The following is a 20,447-nucleotide window of genomic DNA, read 5'->3' as shown; positions in this document are numbered from 1 at the left end:
GTTTATTTCCTGCTTTGAAGATTGTCGACTAAAAAGAAAATCACACCCACATAAATCATTTTCATGTGTGCCAGAGTCCACCTCTTTCCAATCAGATCACTTCAGATGTAAAGGAATACATAACACAGGCACACGGGGGTGGGAGTTATGTATAATTAAAATCCGAAGGTGTGTGGGTGGGTGTGTGCTCCAAAGATAAAGCACAACTGAAGACTGCATGTCCCCCGGCTATGGCTCAGTGGGAAGAGGAAAAACAGAAAACAGAAGGCCAAAGAAACAAAAACACGTAAAGACAAATGACAAAACATGCCGCAGTTATCTAGTAATAAATTCAACGTTTGGAATCAGTTATTATGTCTGTTTTTGCCTCAGATTTCTCATAATGGTTCTGCAATGGTAAAAAATGTTATGCTGCATAACGAGACCTACATCTATTCTTCTGGTTAATGATGATTTTCTAATAACTGTAGCCGGGAAAAAATGTTTAATAATGAAAAACCAACAAATCATCAGAACCAAAAACATAATAAATGCTATTCCTTTGATTAGTCACAGTATGAGAACTCCTGAATAATCCTTTGGTGATCTTTCCAATAAATCTTCCAGGAGGAGGAATCTCTGGGTTGTTGAGATGCACAATCCCACACAACAATGACATGCGCACAAAACATGCATGGCAGATGGGGCCCTAAAGGGTGTCTTCCAGGCAGAAGGATCCCAGGGAACCCCTGGAGACAAGGCACAGAGTAATAATGGAATACAGAACAGGAGGTAGAGGGATTCCTGTTTTGCACAAAAATATTAAAAAAAATCGCAATGCTATAAAAACGAGTTTATAGAGGTTTGTATTTAGATATGCGCCAGCTTCCATCATCAAGGCATGCTGAGGTTTTAAAAAGGTGTGGTTTCAAACCAGAAAAAGTTTCAGTAATACTATTTTTACACCATATCCAGTCCTTTTTAATGAGATGCCATACAAACTGTCACAGTTTTCTTTGGATTCATGGAAATCTTCACCCTTAACTTGCTGCACACTGTTGATCATTTGAAAGAAGAGTTCTAGACTTTCCCATTGTGCCGTAAATGTATCTGGCACAACATGGTGTTTTTACTCCAGGTAATCAAACAGTGAGAATCTTATGCCAGCATATGCCTATTTGCAATGCATTTTTTAAATTTTGTAACAAAACTCAAATGGCAGCACAGCTCTTTATGGGCCTGTTTTAAATATCCTGCTTTGTTCGGACCCACTGGTGTCTTTTTCAAAAAAGTGGTTTCAATGTTGAAGCAAATAAAAACCAAACTGAAACATCAAAGCATTAATAATTTAAAACTAATCCACTTGGGAAAATATGGAAGTCGGCTTTTCTTTTTTATCTCAAGAGCAAGAGATGTCCCTGAGGAGCTGGTATATTGCAAAAAGGTATCTTTGGGTTATATTTTCTCTCAAGCTGGAAGCATGAATAAATCTTAATGACGTTTTGAGCTGATCCTCTTCCAGATGTTACAGTGAGGCCATAATTTGGGTTTTAGGTTGAATTTATGTTAATGATTTTGTATTTGATTTTAGAATTTCTTTCTTTCAATAAATCTTATCTATATCTTTTTAACATTTTAACTCACGATGATAGAAATACATGAGAAATATTTTTTTTTTTTCCATACACATTTAATTTTCTCCATGTCTCAAAATAAATGACACTAAGCTTTTCCTATTTTATATCAATTAGGATCAATGTTTAGGCACCTGGAAATCATAGCTAAGGATAAACCAGGAGGTCAACAATTCTCTTCCTGATATCTTGGCTAATTTCTGTTCATTTTCTCATGTCATGCATGTAAACACTGTGTTTCAGGTGTTTCATTAAGAGACTACATCCACATCTATGCCACCATTTAACTCGGATGTTATGAATTAACAGAAGCTTATAACGTCATGATATCATCAGTTTGGCCTTTTAGCAAACTGTTTAAAGGCATACTAATCTTAGTGTGCGTACACCTCTAAATGTAAATAAAGTAAAACCTTCTCTGAAAAATTCCCTTACTGTCAGACAAAAAAAGTTATTATTTGGTGCCTTATTTGCTGCGTAGGTAAATGTGTGGTTTCAGTTCTATAAAGACATTTAGTGAGATGTATGTAGTGATTTAAACCTGTTGCAGATAATCTAAGCAAACAACCATGGTTTGTTTTAGGTGAATTCATTTTAAAGGCTGATAGGGATTTGGATGTTCTCTTGTCTTTAAAGTTCTCCGACACCAACTCTCTCGGTCTGCTGCCCGTCTTTCTTTCATTCATTTCCCCTCAGCCCCCCGAATCCCTTTCACCCTCCTCCTACTTCTGACCTAACTAAAAACACTGTGCACTGTGCCTCACAATGAAGTGTGGTTCTTTCAAATGTTAATGCTTTTACTCTCGGCTCAGAGCACAGCACAAGGCAAGAAACAGAGCTGGACACAAAAACAAGCTTGTGTACACATGCGTGCGCGCACACACACACACACACACACACACACACACACACACACACACACACAGCGGTTACAGTGAATTTCAATGAACTACCACTGAGAGGACCTGAGCTGTGCTGATGAACTTCCAGACCCAACAGAGAGAAAGGGATAGCGCATATCCACTTCACTTCTGCTGCTGACAGGTTACTCATTATTCAGCTCAGTGCATCACACAAAAACCCTATTACAATTTGACAAACAAGGGGAAGGTGGCAGACAAATTGATTGTAAAGCTCTGACAAGGAGACTGAATCTGAAGGATGAAATGCAGGTGCACCTATTAAAATTCATGCTTTGTTACAAATAACAGCAGTAATAGGTTGAAAAAACATCAATGTGCTGTCTTTGTATGCATCCAAGGCTGAAAGTAAGAAATGGTTCAATAATTTTGCATAAAGCTCATTGAACTTTCTTCTAATGAACATGTTTCACAAAAAACAAATAGTTTTTTTCTGCTATAATTCTGTTTGGTGTCTAATAATACCTAATTATTTTATATCCCCCTTATGAATATTATCATTTGGAGGAAATGTGGTCTGGAGACAAATAGTTAACAAGCTCTGGTTCTTACCATTAATATTCATACTGAAATTTGCTGAGACTAACCATAAGATGGACTTCTCTGGAGTGTGCCATAACTACAAATAAAATATGTAATACATATTAAATGCGATATTTATAAAAATCAGTGGCATGTACAGTCATATGAAAATAAGGCATGCTAATTAAGGTTTGTATGCATTTTCTTTAAATATGGATAAAACATTCAATGAATACAAAACAAAAATGCAGAATAAAAACTTTAAAAATGTTCTGTAAAATGAAATTTAAAAGGGAATAAATTAGTATACCCTCACATGCAAGTTATCGATTAATAAGTTCATCTAAAGTTCATCGATGTTATCAATCGACTAACAATTAAGTGATAAGCAAACATTTTTTTTTTAAACATGACTTTTGTATCAAGAACATGTGGGACTAAATTTTACACAACATGCTGAATTAAAAAAACAAGCACATCATTTTATTTTAACAATATTAACATAGTTGTTAACAAATACTGGCTGAATAATAATAATTCTCACACATTGGTAAACTTAGACATTTTTATAAAAGAGGTCAAAACAGGAATCTATTAGGTTACGGAATAGAAAAAAATAAGATGAATAGAATAAAACATTTGAAAAAATGTATAATCCCCCATGAACAAAGAAATGTATAATCATCATTTAAAGACAGGATAAGATTTTAGTTAAAGGTTAACTCAAAACCAAATCCTACAAATAACTTAAAATATCCCTGACAGAATACAATCAGGAGTACTGGCAATAGAACACAATAGAAGAACACTAACAGGCTCCCTGACCTGAAAACAAACATTCCTTTTTGTATGCGTTGAATGAGCTCCTCTTCGTCATATAAACCTAGACCCAAGCAGCATGTCAACGTGGTCTGGTGTGAGTTGTGTGTGCTGCCTATTTACAGTGAGACCAGCTGCAGAGAATACACATTCAGATGAGACTGATGTGTCTGGTATGCAAAAGTGTCGTCATGCCAAGACTGCCAGCCTTGGAAACCTTCTCTCACTGACTTTCAACCATTCTGTGGGACTGGAATCAAGAGGTGGCTGAGGATCCTTCTGAAAGCTATCTACTTTCTTCTGTGCATCATGATTGTGGGAGGTGGAATAGTTTTCACCCAAGAGTAACACCATTGCAGAAGTGCATCCTTTAAGAACAGCTTCCACACCTGTGGCCTCATTTGTGGTTGTGATATTATCTGCTAACGTGGAGCTCAGATGTTCTGCTAGAGCCAGTTCAAGCAGTTTGGAATTAGCTGAAATTCTTCATGCAGGGGTAAGAAAGCCTAAGTGCTTATACCGAGGGTCTAGCATTGTTGCTAGCATTGGTGGTGTTGATATGATTTCATCAGATGCAATCTGTTTTAAACAAATAACATCTATTTGTATTATGATGACCATTAAGCTAGCGTCACATTTTATGTACTTAAGCTTGACATTGGAACGCCACTTAAATACAGTAATAAGAAATTGCATTATGGGTATCAGATAAGCTAAGGACTTTTTAAAATCATCATTAAATTTTTTTTCTTATTGGCATGGCCTACCTTCATCTTTTCATGGCAACTGAGAACTTCACTTTAGATTTGAATTCTACTGCTATGCTGCTGTCTCTGTCCAACATCTTGAGATGCAGGTTGATAAGACTGAAGGTGATGGGGAATATGTTGGTATCGGACGCCTCACTCTCAGTAGACATGATGGTAATTGCACACTTAAGTGCCTTCAGAGCTGGTGTCACGTCCTTCATCAGCTGCCAATACACGTCTCTCAACTCCACCGTACCTGCATCCGAAAGTTTGATCACGGAAAGGTCCGATAGCAGCAGACAAGTTCAGACAGACTGTCCAGAAGTCTCAGAAACATGTTGCAAACTGAGTTTCCCCTGGTTTCACAGGATGGAATGAGTTGGTAGCTGCATTTGTTTTTGCTTCACTTCCGGTGCTTTGGTGGGGTCGTATGCAAAGACAATGTTTTGAGCATTGTCGTGGACGCAGGCTTCAACGTGACCCCTGAGCCCACACGGCTCTACTGCTTGATTTAGTCTGTTTGCTAAATTGTCAGCTGTTTGTCGCTCCGTAAGGAAGGGCTGCAGCCATTACCTGCCACTTCGTGTCAATGAAGTGGACAGTAACTGTGATATAGCTCTCTGTTGTCAGGGCAGTCCAACAATCAGTGGTGAGAGTGACACTTTGTACTGTTAGCGTTGCTTTCAACTGCTTTCTTGTTGTAGCGCACCTCTAAACCGGTGGTTGTGGCTGCTCTCTAAGGAATGTTTAGCGTAATGTCCACTGCTTTTTCTGTCATCACATCCTCGTCTTCCCAGCACATCAGTAATTTTTGTTTGAGAAGTTGACGCTGCTCCAGTATGCAGCACGGCTGAATGGGAGCTACAGGGGTTGGACAATGAAACTGAAACACCTGTCATTTTAGTGTGGGAGGATTCATGGCTAAATTGGACCAGCCTGGTAGCCAGTCTTCATTGATTGCACATTACACCAGTAAGAGCAGAGTGTGAAGGTTCAATTAGCAGGGTAAGAGCACAGTTTTGCTCAAAATATTGAAATGCACACAACATTATGGGTGACATAACAGAGTTCAAAAGAGGACAAATTGTTGGTGCACGTCTTGCTGGTGCATCTGTGACCAAGACAGCAAGTCTTTGTGATGTATCAAGAGCCACGGTATCCAGGGTAATGTCAGCATACCACCAAGAAGGATGAACCACATCCAACAGGATTAACTGTGGACGCAAGAGGAAGCTGTCTGAAAGGGATGTTCGAGTGCTAACCTGGATTGTATCCAAAAAACATAAAACCACGGCTGCCCAAATTACAGCAGAATTAAATGTGCACCTCAACTCTCCTGTTTCCACCAGAACTGTCCGTCAGGAGCTCCACAGGGTCAATATACACGGCCGGGCTGCTATAGCCAAACCTTTGGTCACTCATGCCAATGCCAAACGTCGGTTTCAATGGTGCAAGGAGCACAAATCTTGGGCTGTGGACAATGTGAAACATGTATTGTTCTCTGAGTCCACCTTTACTGTTTTCTACACATCCGGGAGAGTTACGGTGTGGAGAAGCCACAAAGAAGCGTACCACCCAGACTGTTGCATGCCCAGAGTGAAGTATGAGGGTGGATCAGTGATGGTTTGGGCTGCCATATCATGGCATTCCCTTGGCCCAATACTTGTGCTAGATGGGCGCGTCACTGCCAAGGACTACCGAACCATTCTGGAGGACCATGTGCATCCAATGGTTCAAACATTGTATCCTGAAGGCGGTGCCGTGTATCAGGATGACAATACACCAATACACACAGCAAGACTGGTGAAAGATTGGTTTGATGAACATGAAAGTGAAGTTGAAGATCTCCCATGGCCTGCACAGTCACCAGATCTAAATATTATTGAGCCACTTTGGGGTGTTTTGGAGGAGCAAGTCAGGAAACGTTTTCCTCCACCAGTATCACGTAGTGACCTGGCCACTATCCTGCAAGAAGAATGGCTTAAAATCCCTCTGACCACTGTGGAGGACTTGTATATGTCATTCCCAAGACAAATTGACGCTGTATTGGCTGCAAAAGGAGGCCCTACACCATACTAATAAATTATTGTTATCTAAAACCAGGTGTTTCAGTTTCATTGTCCAACCTCTGTAGGTGATAACTTACTGAGCTTGTCAAGTTTTTATATTTAAAAGCAGAACCGCATAAAGTGCATTTTGCATACTTATCATCACTGAACAGTGTAAAAAGATCCCAACAGTTTCATAATCCTGTTCTAGCATGCCTACCTACCCTATAATAATCATGGGGTAGGTAGGCATAGCAGCATTTTGAAGGAGGTTTCTCCTGTTTAAACCTCTGGCATTTTCTTTGGTTGGCTACTGACTGTTGAAGTGAGACTCACACCATGGTGAGATCCAAAGTCCTTCGGAAAGAAGGCTGCAGCAGCTTATGAGACAGTTAAGGGATTTAAATAGGCCTCAAAATGTGTGCTAATCTAACCCTAGAAAGTTTACTCTGTGTTGATATGATGTGTTGATAATTCAACTGATAACATTTCAATGCCCTTCCAGTTAGTTTTGTATGGACAAAACCTGCAGAACATTTATCTCTGTTGCATAAATTTAGCTCTTTGCTTTCACCATCACAAAATGTACTGAACAGTGTTCAAGTTTCCCTCTACCCAACAACAAATGTCGGATGATGTGTCATATAGACAGGAAGCTGCAGCAGCCAATGCAGTCTTAGATTGCCAGTAAAAACTCAGGTTCACCAGTTTTTTGCACAGGCGAGACGACATTTTAGTTTCTAGGCCATGTACATATCAATAAGCTGTGATTTTTAAAGGTTGGTCTGCCACACAGTATACTGGTGGTGCAATCCCAGACAAGAAGAGCAGGTATTGGGAATTGAGTTTAATCTAGGAATCCGATACGATTCATTTAAAAATGCCTTGATTGGAACAATTTATAGGAATGTCCCCAATTAAACCCAAGTAGCTGACTGGGACAACTCTGTAAATTACATCATTATGTAAATATATATAATATAGATGTATATATCAGGGTTGGGCATCGAGTCTCGAAAACCGATTGGAACTGGGACTAACATTCTGATTCTCCTGAAATTGTTCAAACTTTTCATTTAGGATTCCTAGTTTCAATACCCAGTCAGCTGACTGAAAGAACAAGCCCCTGAACACCAACAAAGAGGAATCCGCAGAGTGTTTGCACAACCATGTACAGTGTGCGTGTCAGGGTGTGATATGTTTGGACTTTGTTTGTGGCTTTGTGTCTATTTACCTTTTGCTTAGATGTTTCTATTTTGGTTTTTGTATCATGTTTATTAGTTCTTTTCTCCCTCTACCGCCTCCTAGTGTTTTCCTTCTTAAGTTCCTTTATGGTTGTTATTATTGTTGTTCCTATGTTCCCTCTAGTTTCTCTGTTTACTTTAGGTCATAATTATTCTAGTTTTCTTATTCCCCATTTGATTATTTATCTTTGTCTATAGGTTTGCTTGGTCTGTGTTTCTGTTATTGTTTATTAGTTACTTTGCCCATCCTCAGTCTTTGTATTTTTGTCTTTGTTACCATTCAGTATATTAGTTGGTTTTCTGTCATTGTGTTTTGGTGGTTCCTTTCGTCACAACCCCGTTCCCTACCATGACTATGCTTTGCTTATGCTTCACTTTGGAAAACCATGCTACATTTCTTGCTATGAGTTCCTGCAGTGTTTCGTAAGTTTTTTGATCTTGACTCTGGTTTGAACCTGCAGTGTTTTGTTATGTTTTTGGCCTTTTGAAAATAAAGTAAAGAATTATTAAAATGCTGCTGCCAAGCTCTTGTCTGCATTTTGGTCCACCCCAAAACCCCATCATGACAGTAGGAACCAGCCAAAAGGACCAAGCAGACAGAGCTAAAGAGCTTAAACAGTGGGTTAAACAGCAAGAGGAGACGCTACAGGGTTTGTATGGGGAGGAGGTGGAGATTTCTCCCTTGCCTTTGTTGCTGAAGGAGATGGAGGGGTGCTTCGGTGAGACCGACTGGGATGCTATGGATTGCTATGTGCCGGATCGGAACCGTACTTCTCCAGCTTGTTCCTCCTCCAGGCGACGACGCCCCCGCCGCAAGTGCTCCACCTCAGCTGCAGCAGCTCCGGCCAAGCCCAAACTGCCCACAGCGGCTTCGCCGGAGCCACCCAAACCTAAAGTGGCTCATGCCGAGCCGTCCCCATTGCCACCAGCCGCTGCAGAGTTCCCGGCTGGGTTCTCCTCCTGCCCAGGATGACATCATCGTTGGAGGGCAGTTGCCACCAAGAAGGTTCGGGCGGGCGCCTCCAATTTCTCTATGGAGGGTCCATCCGCCATGGCCTCCTCGTGGCTGTCTTCCCCGGAGTTCGTGGGCGGTCACCCAGCGCCCTCTGCAGGTCTTCAGTCGTCGGTGCGGCCTCCAGTTCCTGCATGGGTTCAAGCTAGTCTGGAGGCTTTTAAAAGGGAGTAAATGAAGTCACGTTGCTGCAAGTTTGTGCTTCATCTAATGGATCACCCTGAAGACTTAGATTTGGTGCACTCATTACTACAGGCCAAGTTTTTTTCTGAGGGATGGCTAGACGCTCCAGCTTCTGTCTCCGGTGGAGGTCCCTTCGACCGTCTTCTCGTCGCCGTTAAGGCAGCTCTGAGCCCCAAGGAGCATGCAGCCAAGCTTCAGGATCCACAGCATGCAGCCAAGCTTCAGGACCCACAGCACGCATCCAAGCTTTTGCCTGACCACATTTCAGGCACTACTGACCGTGATCTTGGCATGACTGACTTTTGCCTGTGACGCCTGACCCACAGCCTGACCTTGTGGCGCCAGACTCTGTGCCTGACTATGAGACGCCTGACTCACTGACTGACTATGTGGTGACTGACTATGTACCTGACAATGTGCCTGACTACACTACGCCTGGGTCCAAGCCGGATGCCAGGTCCAGGTTTTCTGGTTTTCAGCCTGGGTCCAAATCGGACGCCAGGTCCAAGTCTTCTTGGATCTCGCTTCGTGGGTCTACCTGGTTATGCCGCAGACCTCCTAGACACCATCTGCTACGCCGCAGACCTCCTAGACACCACCTTCTTTGCCGCAGGCCGCCGAAGAACTCGCTTTGTGGATTCCTCTGGCCACGTGGCCGGCCTCCTGACCACCTGCATCTTCGTCGCCGGCCTCCTAGACGCCTGCATCTTCGCTGCAGGTCTCCAGATCATCAGCCGCTTCGCCACAGACCTCCTGAGCGTCAGCTTCTTTGCCGCTGGCTTCGTTGCTGCAGGCTTCCGGATCATCAGCCTCTTCGCTGGCTACTTCCCGGCCGGCCTCCTGACCGTCCGCTCCGTCATCGTCTGCCTTCTGGGCTTACTTTTTGTTTGGACTTTGTTCTGCCCTTGTGGCTTGTTTTTGTTTCCTTGGACTTCTGGTTTTCCTCTAATGGGTTATTTTGTTTTTTGGATTCCTAACAACCCCGTTCCCTACCATGACTATGCTTTGTTTATGCTTCGCTTTGGAAAACCATGCTACGTTTTTTGCCATGAGTTCCTGCAGTGTTTCGTAAGTTTTTTGATCTTGACTTTGGTTCGAACCTGCAGTGTATTGTTATGTTTTTGAACTTTTGGAAATAAACTAAAGAATTATTAAGATGCTGTTTCCAAGCTCTTGTCTGCATTTTGGTCCACCCCAAAACCCCAACATGACAGTGCGGCTGTTTTCAAAAGTGTGGCATAACTTTAATAAATTAAATGATAAGTCAGCTCAGTGCAACACTTGCAATAAGACTATATCATACAAAGGAGGGTGCACGGCCAACATGATTAAACACCTCCGGATTCATGGTAGAGAAGTAACCGACTGCTCCATCTCTGACGCGCTGCGCTGGTGTTACACTGGTCTTCCTCTGGCTCACACAGCCTAGCATCGCACTGCAGTCAGGATCGGTAAATAAAACAATAATAATAACACATCTTATACCAACTTTGAGGGAGCTAACAAGTTGTACTTGACCTAAAACTGGTGGTCAACTCAAATGCAAAACTCAGCTAAAGTTTCCATGTATTTTTTCATAGACAAACAACCAGAAATTGCTAACATTAGCCACGTAGTTGACCAGACTCTGCGATGTGCCACATTGCTATGTCTGAGGACCCTGCTGGGGGTGGTGGAACCAACAAAATATGTATCCTTTGCTGTCAGTTCTTGCTTTCACATAATTATGTGTTCAAGTTTCTTCTACAACTTTTGAACGTGTTTTCTCCACTGCAGAAGACACTATCTGCCCAGAACACTCACACACACTGCCTGAGAAGGCAGATATGATTATTTTCCTTAACAAGAACTGGTTCTGATTTTATACAGTACCTGCTGCTAATCTGGACTGGGTTGTACAAGCTGTTCTTTTGTGTTTGTTTGATATTATGAACATCAGTGGGAGCTCAGTAACATGTGTAGGTAGATGCAGCGACAGACACTGGATATGTGTGTTTAATGAGGTTTTTTAAAAAAGAAACTATGGGAAAAGATAATTCATGACATTTACATTCAACTTCATTGGTTTGATATGTATATACTGGTTGTACCCTTGTGAGAAATAAAAGTAAATGTTCATAGAATTAAAATTCATAAAGAAGTTTAGGCTATTTCATCCAAAAAGATCCCTGGTTAGTTAGCTCATTTAAAGCACGTATACCTTTTTGACCTTGCTTCCAATAAGAATAAGAATCGATAGGAACTAGAATCTAAAAGAGGAATCAAAGGATAATGCTGGGTTCGAGGCAGCAGATCACGTCATGGAGAAATGAGTTCATCCATAAAGATGGCAATGGTGGAAATCCATTAACAGATTCTCTGTATGCAGCACAAGCAAAACTTTGCATGTCTTCAGCAATAAAGGTCGCAACCTGTTGCATCTGCAGATTGTACAAATAGGACCAAATTTCAAACATGATTCAGTGGCAATGATGAAATTTATCTTGCAGCTTTTAGTAAGGTTAAAATATAGTAGATAATGTTAAAATTTCATAATTACTGTGAAATTGATGGTCGCCCAATTGATGGTGTTTTTTAGGCATTCAAAAGCTATATTTGATGTACAACAACTGCTCAAAGTTGAGGTTGCTTTTTTATTGCATATTTACTTAGAGGCTTTTCATGTATGCAATCACCACTGCTGCATTTTATCATGGCTTTTAAAATCTACATGTAGGGTGCAGGCTAACCAGTGTTGCTTACACTTTGATTTGTGTACATATTACTGTATTTAATTCATACTAATCATTTATTATGATAAAACAAATTAAATATACTCCTTCATACTAAATATTTAACATTTTACATTTGAATCCGTTATACTTTGGGGGAATGAAGGTACATTATTATACATCATGTCCTTCCAACTATATTTCCTTTATAAGTGAGTAAAGGTAAAGCACTGAATAAACACGACTAAACTGTAGATTTAACTTGCATGTGCTTACAGGAGGTTTTCACATTGTTGCCACTCAGTGTGATTAAACTGGGTTAAGTAACTTTAACTAATCAACAAACTAAATGAAGGGGTTTGCCATTATAAATCCAGGTAGAAAAAGTTAGAGTAAGCTCTGTTAGCGGCAGATGAAATCATCAAACAGCTTAGAATTTTACCACAACATTAGCTTTGTAGGTGAAGGTTAATGACCCTAGAAGCTCTTCTTTCAGCCCACTGATGGCCTGCAGGTCTCTCCTGAGCAGTAAAACTCTAATATCTCCCTGAGGAGTCATTACTGTCTGTCTGTGTCCACTCTTTGTTTCTGTCTGATCATAGCTTAACTCAACAGGGGCTCTGTGCTGAGTTAGCTGGAGTCATCGAACCATATGGTCCGAGGCAGATCAACCTTTTTCAACGGGAGAGGTTAATGGATAATACCTGCAATTCATCAGATATTCATACTGCTGTATAGCTACTTTGGGGTTTTGGTCTTATAGGGGCTTTGCAGCTGCAGCATTTAATACCAGTGAGTAATTTTTGTTGGAAAACGTGGAAGTCTAGTGGTTAGAGCAGCACGCTTGCGTTCTGAGAAGGCAACGAGTACCCTGTTCGAATCCCACAGACTGCATGACATATAAAGTATTATTAGACAGATTATTTAATTTTAAGACACATTACTATAAAAAAGTATTTCTTTTAAGATAAGTTGGCTATATAAGCAAAAGATAAGGTCATGTAAACCTTAAAATTTAACATACAGCCAATAAACACAAAGAATCATCTGGTTTGCCAAATACTGATACCACAGTTCGTCATCACAAATGAGAAGAACATCAGAAAAGCCAAACAGACCTGAGTAGGACCAGTTCATATCTTCAGGGAGCTTCTTCTCCGGGCCTTGGGCCACTGGTTCCACTGCCAGAACTACCAAAAACAGAAATATTATCATTGTTTTCTTTTATACAATAATAATTTGATGTAGAATGGATTTATCCAAAAACCTGTACTGGAACAAATAAATATATTACCCACCGCTTTTTTTACATTACAGATTTTTACATTTTCACTCATGTTTGGGCAACATTTGATGTCCAAGTACAAGTTTAATAGTGAGTTTGCATAAATAACCTTAAAAAAAAAGAATCTATGTAAAATATGTAGAAAACAAAATCAAAATCACTTAACCAGGTATCAACAGTCATGCTGAAACTATCTTGGGGCATTTATAGGAGTCCAAGCAGGTCCTGCTCACAATATCACAACCCAATGTATTCATTCATCATCCTAATATCAATGTGTGCAATATCACAATCACAAAGAATAACTGGCTCCCTCATGCTCTGGCCAGTAATATATTTTGCATAAAATGCAAATGCACACCTGCCCACTATCTACTTATTTGGCTGCTGAAGATATAAGGAGCTGTGTGACAAATATTCTTCACCTGGTGGTCAACCTTTCAGGGTAGAACCAAGTTGTGTTACTTCCTCTCAAAGAAAGTTCATTTTTAAGTTCATGATTTATGTGCCTCTTTAGTCAAGTTCATCTCCTTGTAAATTCTGAATTTCCCAGGTTGAAGACTTCTCCTCATGGAAAACAGTTCCCCCAAGAAACAACCAGAAACAAGAAACATCCCAAGCAGGTCCTGTCTCCAGCAACCCCTGCCTGCCCACTCTTCTTAAACATAAAGGTCTCAAACCCTCATCAGACCTCAAGCCTACTTTCAGCCTTTCCGGACTCTCATTCATCTCAGCTTCCCTCTCAGTCCTCACCATCAACCTGAACACAGTAAGCTTTCTGCTTTACTATCACGTGTTCACACCGATACCACCAACCTCCGCTAACCATTCTTTTCTTCCCTCAGACGCTACTGAGCCAGACTCCAAAAGTTGGAAATGCCATTATCAAACTTACATTACTGTCAAATAAATTCTTTAAAATCTTTCCTTTTAGTCCTGGTTGGTTCTGTATCAGGGTGAAAAAACGTCCGGGCATTGTGTTGGAATAATTGTATATAGTTTTTATCTTTTATCTTATATTTTCTCCTTGTGGTTTCATTTGACTATTTGATATTATAACCTTTCATGATGTATGTGTGAGTAAGGATGTGATGAGTTGTCTGCAGGCAAAGATCATAAATGGAGCTGAGCTTGCTGAGGAGGAAGCAGTCCGCAGTTGAGGAGGTCATAAAGATGAAGGCTGATTGCGCTGAACAGAAGACGCACTGATCCTAAAGATGATGGAGACTGTGGAAGTGTGTTGTTAAAAGATAAAGCTGTTTATGACCTGTTTACGATGTAGCTGTTGTTTCCCATCCTTAGAGAGCAACGTTCTTTGTAACTAGGGACCCCCAAATGATAATAAAAAGAGAGGTGCGGACAGATACTGCTCAGAGCGGTGCGAGATTTGTAACTGAACACATCTTGACCGTTCTCCTCGCTACGAGTATAAAGCTAATTCTTTGTCTTTCTCTTCTTTTTTGTGATGTCATAAGTATTGTAGGTTGTTTTAACCTGACACATTGTGACAAATACGATATCTGGACTTATGAAGATTCACTCTTCTGGCATTTCAGGTGCTTAAAACTAAAAGTAAAATAATTGTCTGACTACATGCGGGCACCCTAGAGTATTGGAATGCTATTTCTAACATTTTTACATCGTTATTCTGAACCCATTGTGCAGGTATTAAAGAGGTGAAGTGTGTACACTATATAATTTATAATATCTGACTACAAGTTGCAACACCGCACATCTGGCAGGCTTATCCCTACACCTACTATAGAGAGAGGACCCAGCACAAACAAAATTCATTCAGTCTGCAACACTTTAAATGGGACTCTATCAAAAGCAACACGCACACAAAAAAAGAAGTACCAAAACAATGCATGTTCTCTTTCCTTGATCCATTAAAGCGTACACCAAAAAAAAACGTCCTCTGAGAAGATGAAAGTGCACTTCAGTCAGATTTAGGTCACAGTAACATCCCAACCACAACATGTGACACAGCTACACTCTGAATAATCCTATAGTTACAGTGTGCACACTGCACTGGGATGTAAACTTCAAAAATTACTGCGTGCGTGATATAAGCCCGACTCCATTTATTTTTACAGTCCAGTAACAAGTTCTTCATCATATCAAACACAACTTGCTGTCTTGATTTTATGCATTTACATGTTAATGACTCCACAGCAGAAAAAGAAATACACCCATAACTCAACAGATCAGGCTATTTCAGACGTATTTATAGGCAACAAGCATCCTGACATTACACATAATTTGCTCCATTCCGTTAGTTGGAAAAAATGCCAAAATTTTCACGCCTTAATAGACATCAATTATTGTCTAGGTAGCCCTAATATTGTTAAGCTTCTTACTATAGTAAGTTATAAACTTGATCCTTAAGTAATCTAACTATTTCTACCTTATTTTCTCTAGGAATAATCAGTCTCTTACACCTTGTCTCCTAAATATATTTCAGATTTGTGCTTGTTTTAGTTGTGTGCTTGACATTTGTGGGACACCAAACAGTGACAACTACTTAAAATACAGTATGCAATTACAGCCTTGAATTGTTACATATAGGGGATAAATATTGTTTTTTCAACTCTTGCCATAATATATAGCTGACATCAAAAGGTAGTAGAAATGAACCCAGTTATTGGCCAATTACAACAAGGCAATCGTACAGCAAGGCATTAAAGTGCCTGTGACTCGCGTTTCACACAAATGCATAAATTAAAAGAAAACATCTTAGTATTGAAGAAATTGGGCAGTAATTGACATATTAGAATTAAAGATGTGATAAAAAAAACAAACTATTGTGACACAAAATAAGCATATTTCGATGTTAAATTTTGCAAGTCGCCCGGAAGTCACGCCAAAGGGGAAGTCTCCGGTTATTCAATGTGTGAGCGTCAATGATAAATGGTTCAGGTAGAAGCCAAGTTGCGTTAAAAACAGCATTAATATGGTGAAATGGTGCATTGCCGGTGGTGGCAGCAATACCTCTACAGCAGCCGTTACTCTGCATTACTTTCTTGAAGTGAAGAGGATCAGAGCTGCCTGGATCAGAGCTGGAAAACTGATGGGGGACAGAGGGGCTGGTCCCACCAAGCACAGCCAGTTGTGATTGGAGTACTGTTTCGAACAAGAAATCTCTGAATTTGCAAGAGAAATGATATCGGATGTCAGGATATCTGACAGACGAAGGAGAATGTTGAATATTTGTCTATAGCCAGGCTGTTCAGAGCATCTGATGGGAAAAGATCGCCAAAGAAAAGGCTTCTGCTGCTGTTGCTAAACGGATTAAGGCTCAGCAGGTAAGAACACTTCCTTGTCACATAAGTACATTTAGATATCAGCAGTTATTAATTAAAAATCCAAAATTATTTTCACTGTTATTATTAATAAACCAAAATTATTATAATAAGGTAAATTACACGTGCATACAATATATTAAAATAAATGTTACTCTAAAGATTCTAATATAAAGTTTAAAAAACCGATACACCAGGTAGTGTCTTTAGATCTTGAATCATCCCTTGTGTCTGCTGCTTCTGCACCATGCTGCTCACGTCGCCTTCCGGTTGTGTCACTCAGTGCCGTATATATACAGGTCCTTCTCAAAATATTAGCATATTGTGATAAAGTTTATTATTTTCCATAATGTAATGATTAAACATTAACATTCATATATTTTAGATTAATTGCACACTAACTGAAATATTTCAGGTCTTTTATTGTCTTAATACGGATGATTTTGGCATACAGCTCATAAAAACCCAAAATTCCTATCTCACAAAATTAGCATATTTTATCCGACCAATAAAAGAAAAGTGTTTTTAATACAAAAAACGTCAACCTTCAAATAATCATGTACAGTTATGCACTCAATACTTGGTCGGGAATCCTTTTGCAGAAATGACTGCTTCAATGCGGCGTGGCATGGAGGCAATCAGCCTGTGGCACTGCTGAGGTCTTATGGAGGCCCAGGATGCTTCGATAGCGGCCTTTAGCTCATCCAGAGTGTTGGGTCTTGAGTCTCTCAACGTTCTCTTCACAATATCCCACAGATTCTCTATGGGGTTCAGGTCAGGAGAGTTGGCAGGCCAATTGAGCACAGTGATACCATGGTCAGTGAACCATTTACCAGTGGTTTTGGCACTGTGAGCAGGTGCCAGGTCGTGCTGAAAAATGAAATCTTCACTTCCATAAAGCTTTTCAGCAGATGGAAGCATAAAGTGCTCCAAAATCTCCTGATAGCTAGCTGTATTGACCCTGCCCTTGATAAAACACAGTGGACCAACACCAGCAGCTGACACGGCACCCCAGACCATCACTGACTGTGGGTACTTGACACTGGACTTTGGCATTTTGGCATTTCCTTCTCCCCAGTCTTCCTCCAGACTCTGGCACCTTGATTTCCGAATGACATGCAGAATTTGCTTTCATCCGAAAAAAGTACTTTGGACCACTGAGCAACAGTCCAGTGCTGCTTCTCTGTAGCCCAGGTCAGGCGCTTCTACCGCTATTTCTGGTTCAAAAGTGGCTTGACCTGGGGAATGCGGCACCTGTAGCCCATTTCCTGCACACGCCTGTGCACGGTGGCTCTGGATGTTTCTACTCCAGACTCAGTCCACTGCTACCACAGGTCCCCCGAGGTCTGGAATCGGCCCTTCTCCACAATCTTCCTCAGGGTCCGGTCACCTCTTCTCGTTGTGCAGCGTTTTCTGCCACACTTTTTCCTTCCCACAGACTTCCCACTGAGGTGCCTTGATACAGCACTCTGGGAACAGCCTATTCGTTCAGAAATGTCTTTCTGTGTCTTACCCTCTTGCTTGAGGGTGTCAATAGTGGCCTTCTGGACAGCAGTCAGGTCGGCAGTCTTATCCATGATTGGGGTTTTGAGTGATGAACCAGGCTGGGAGTTTTAAAAGCCTCAAGAATCTTTTGCAGGTGTTTAGAGTTAACTCGTTGATTCAGATGATTAGGTTCATAGCTCGTTTAGAGACCCTTTTAATGATATGCTAATTTTGTGGGATAGGAATTTTGGGTTTTCATGAGCTGTATGCCAAAATCATCCGTATTAAGACAATAAAAGACCTGAAATATTTCAGTTAGTGTGCAATGAATCTAAAATATATGAATGTTAAATTTTCATCATGACATTATGGAAAATAATGAACTTTATCACAATATGCTAATATTTTGAGAAGGACCTGTATTGTAACCCTGGATTCACATTGTATATGCTCTGCTGTGCTCAAGTCTGGCTGCAAACCTCTCTTCTCCACCTTTATGATTTACATCTGCATCGTTCCAGTCCGCTGCGAAGCCCGGAAGAGCTCCAAGAACGATACGCAGACCGCGCAATAAAAGCCAGTGATAAATGTGGCAGTAAGTCCAAAACATCTCATTCTGTGGAAGTTAAACCACTTGAACTGCTTCATTTTTTATTTCATGCATCCAGATATTTTTATGTGTTTTGTTCTACAATGAGTGAGTTCACTGTGTGCAGAGAAGCGTTATTTGTTGCTTCATTTGGTGCATTTAATGTTTAATAGCTCAGTTTAGAATACCTTAGTTAACCCAGTATCTAATGTTAACAATTGTTAATACTTACACATGTATATATATGTTTGTATTTATTAATATAGCGAGTTCTGGACTGTCTTCAATGAATTATTGTGTAAATCCGGATGTTGTGCTTAATATTTCCTGTTGGTGCAGTATGATTCATGCATATCAACTCCGGCCGTGCTCCGGCATCCGGCCATCCGCACACTGTTAGTCTGATGATAGCTGACTTTCTGCTCCTGACTCTGCTTCGTCTCTCTGACAGTGACTGAAATATATCTAAAGAAATATCAGATTCTTCGCTCCTGTCTGTGTTGCTGCCATTGTAGCAGCAGTCAGTTTATGTGCTGGGGTTCCCCTTTGACGTCATAAAAGAGCGCAAAGGAGTAGTCTGAAAATGCCTTTTTAGTGAAATTTATGACAAAATATCTCAATTTATCTCAATATCTATATAACTGTTCATTTCAATCCTGTAGAGACTCACAATAAGAAACACAAAATGCGATTATAGAAGTTACACAATGGATGTTTATTTGTTTGGCACTCAGACCCCAGAGGAAGACATGAATGCTGATAATGCATGAACTTGATGAACGTCTTAGAATTAGAATTGTCTTCCCCCCCGGATTTGGTACTGGTGATGGAGAGGAGGCCTGATGGTAATGGAACAGAGAATCCGATGTTGGCGATGGGGTGGAGGAGGGTCGAAGCTTGGCTGACAGCTGGGAGATCCATGAACGGGAGGCTTTAAATGCGGAGCCTTGAAGAATCATTGGCTGAGGATTACTGCAGACTTGATGCTGATTAGTTGGCGGGGAAACACACGGAGATGTCATAAAGTGGTTCTGAATCGGACCAAAGTGCAGACAAGAGCTCGGCAGGATCATCTTTGTATTTCAAAGATTTATTTTACAAGGTCAAAAAACATAGCAAAATCCCTGCAGGTTTCCCAAGGCAAGACGTGGCAAAAAACAAAGCATAATCATGGACGAGAACAAGGTGTGACGAACACAAGGAACCAGCAACGAACAAAGACACAAAACCAACTAATATACTGTGAGATAACAAAGGCAGATAATCAACGGAACAGGGAACAGGTGTGACAAGGAGGCAGGGAAGCAGAAGGAACAGGTGAAACAAATACAAAGACTGAGGATGGGCAAAGTAACTAATAAACAGAAACACAGACCAAGTAAACCTATAGACAAAGATAAATAATCAAATGGGGAATAAGAAAACTAGAATAATCATGACTAAAATAAACAGAGAAACTAGAGGGAACAAAGGAACAATAATAACAACCTGAGAACAAACAAGGAACCCATAAAGAAAACAAGCCTAACCTCACTGACTGAAATAACTGGAAATGAAACAGAAAATAAACTAGTAAACAAGAAGAGTGCAAAGGAACAAATAAAACACAATTAACCACAAAGATACTAAAGAGAAATAAAACTAGAGAATCCAGGGAAGACCAAGAACTATAATAATTACAATAATAATAATAATAAACCATACAAAGTAATAAGAAAACAACCATAAAAGAACTTAAGTAGTAAACACTAGGAGGCGGAAGAGGGAGAAAAGAAAAACATGATACAAAAACCAAAATAGAAAAATCTAAGCAAAAGGTAAACAAACACAAAGCCACAAACAGAGTCCAAAAATGTCACTCCATGACAGGAGAAGCCAGTGGGTGAAGCTGGACGAGTAGGTGAGTCTCCCAGATTGAATTTTCGTCATTACTCCATTTCAGCTGCATTAATTTACTTTTTGAAA

At 40.4% G+C, this 20,447-nt stretch overlaps 1 protein-coding gene across 2 annotated transcripts in view; it reads right to left on the bottom strand.

Moving 5' to 3' along the window:
• Window positions 1-20,447, bottom strand: part of ptprz1b (protein tyrosine phosphatase receptor type Z1b) — a 112,656-nt gene that overhangs the window by 49,565 nt on the left and 42,644 nt on the right. For both annotated transcript variants that reach the window (XM_047389327.1, XM_047389328.1), the window contains exon 2: window positions 12,940-13,011. In XM_047389327.1, coding sequence (XP_047245283.1) covers window positions 12,940-13,011 — 72 coding nt within the window. The remainder of the gene's footprint in view (window positions 1-12,939; window positions 13,012-20,447) is intronic.

The sequence above is a fragment of the Girardinichthys multiradiatus genome, chromosome 17 (genome assembly GCF_021462225.1).
Source record: "Girardinichthys multiradiatus isolate DD_20200921_A chromosome 17, DD_fGirMul_XY1, whole genome shotgun sequence".
In the NCBI taxonomy this organism is placed as follows: domain Eukaryota; kingdom Metazoa; phylum Chordata; class Actinopteri; order Cyprinodontiformes; family Goodeidae; genus Girardinichthys; species Girardinichthys multiradiatus.
Note: the sequence above shows the minus strand (reverse complement) of the source record. Positions and strands in the feature narration are given on the sequence as shown.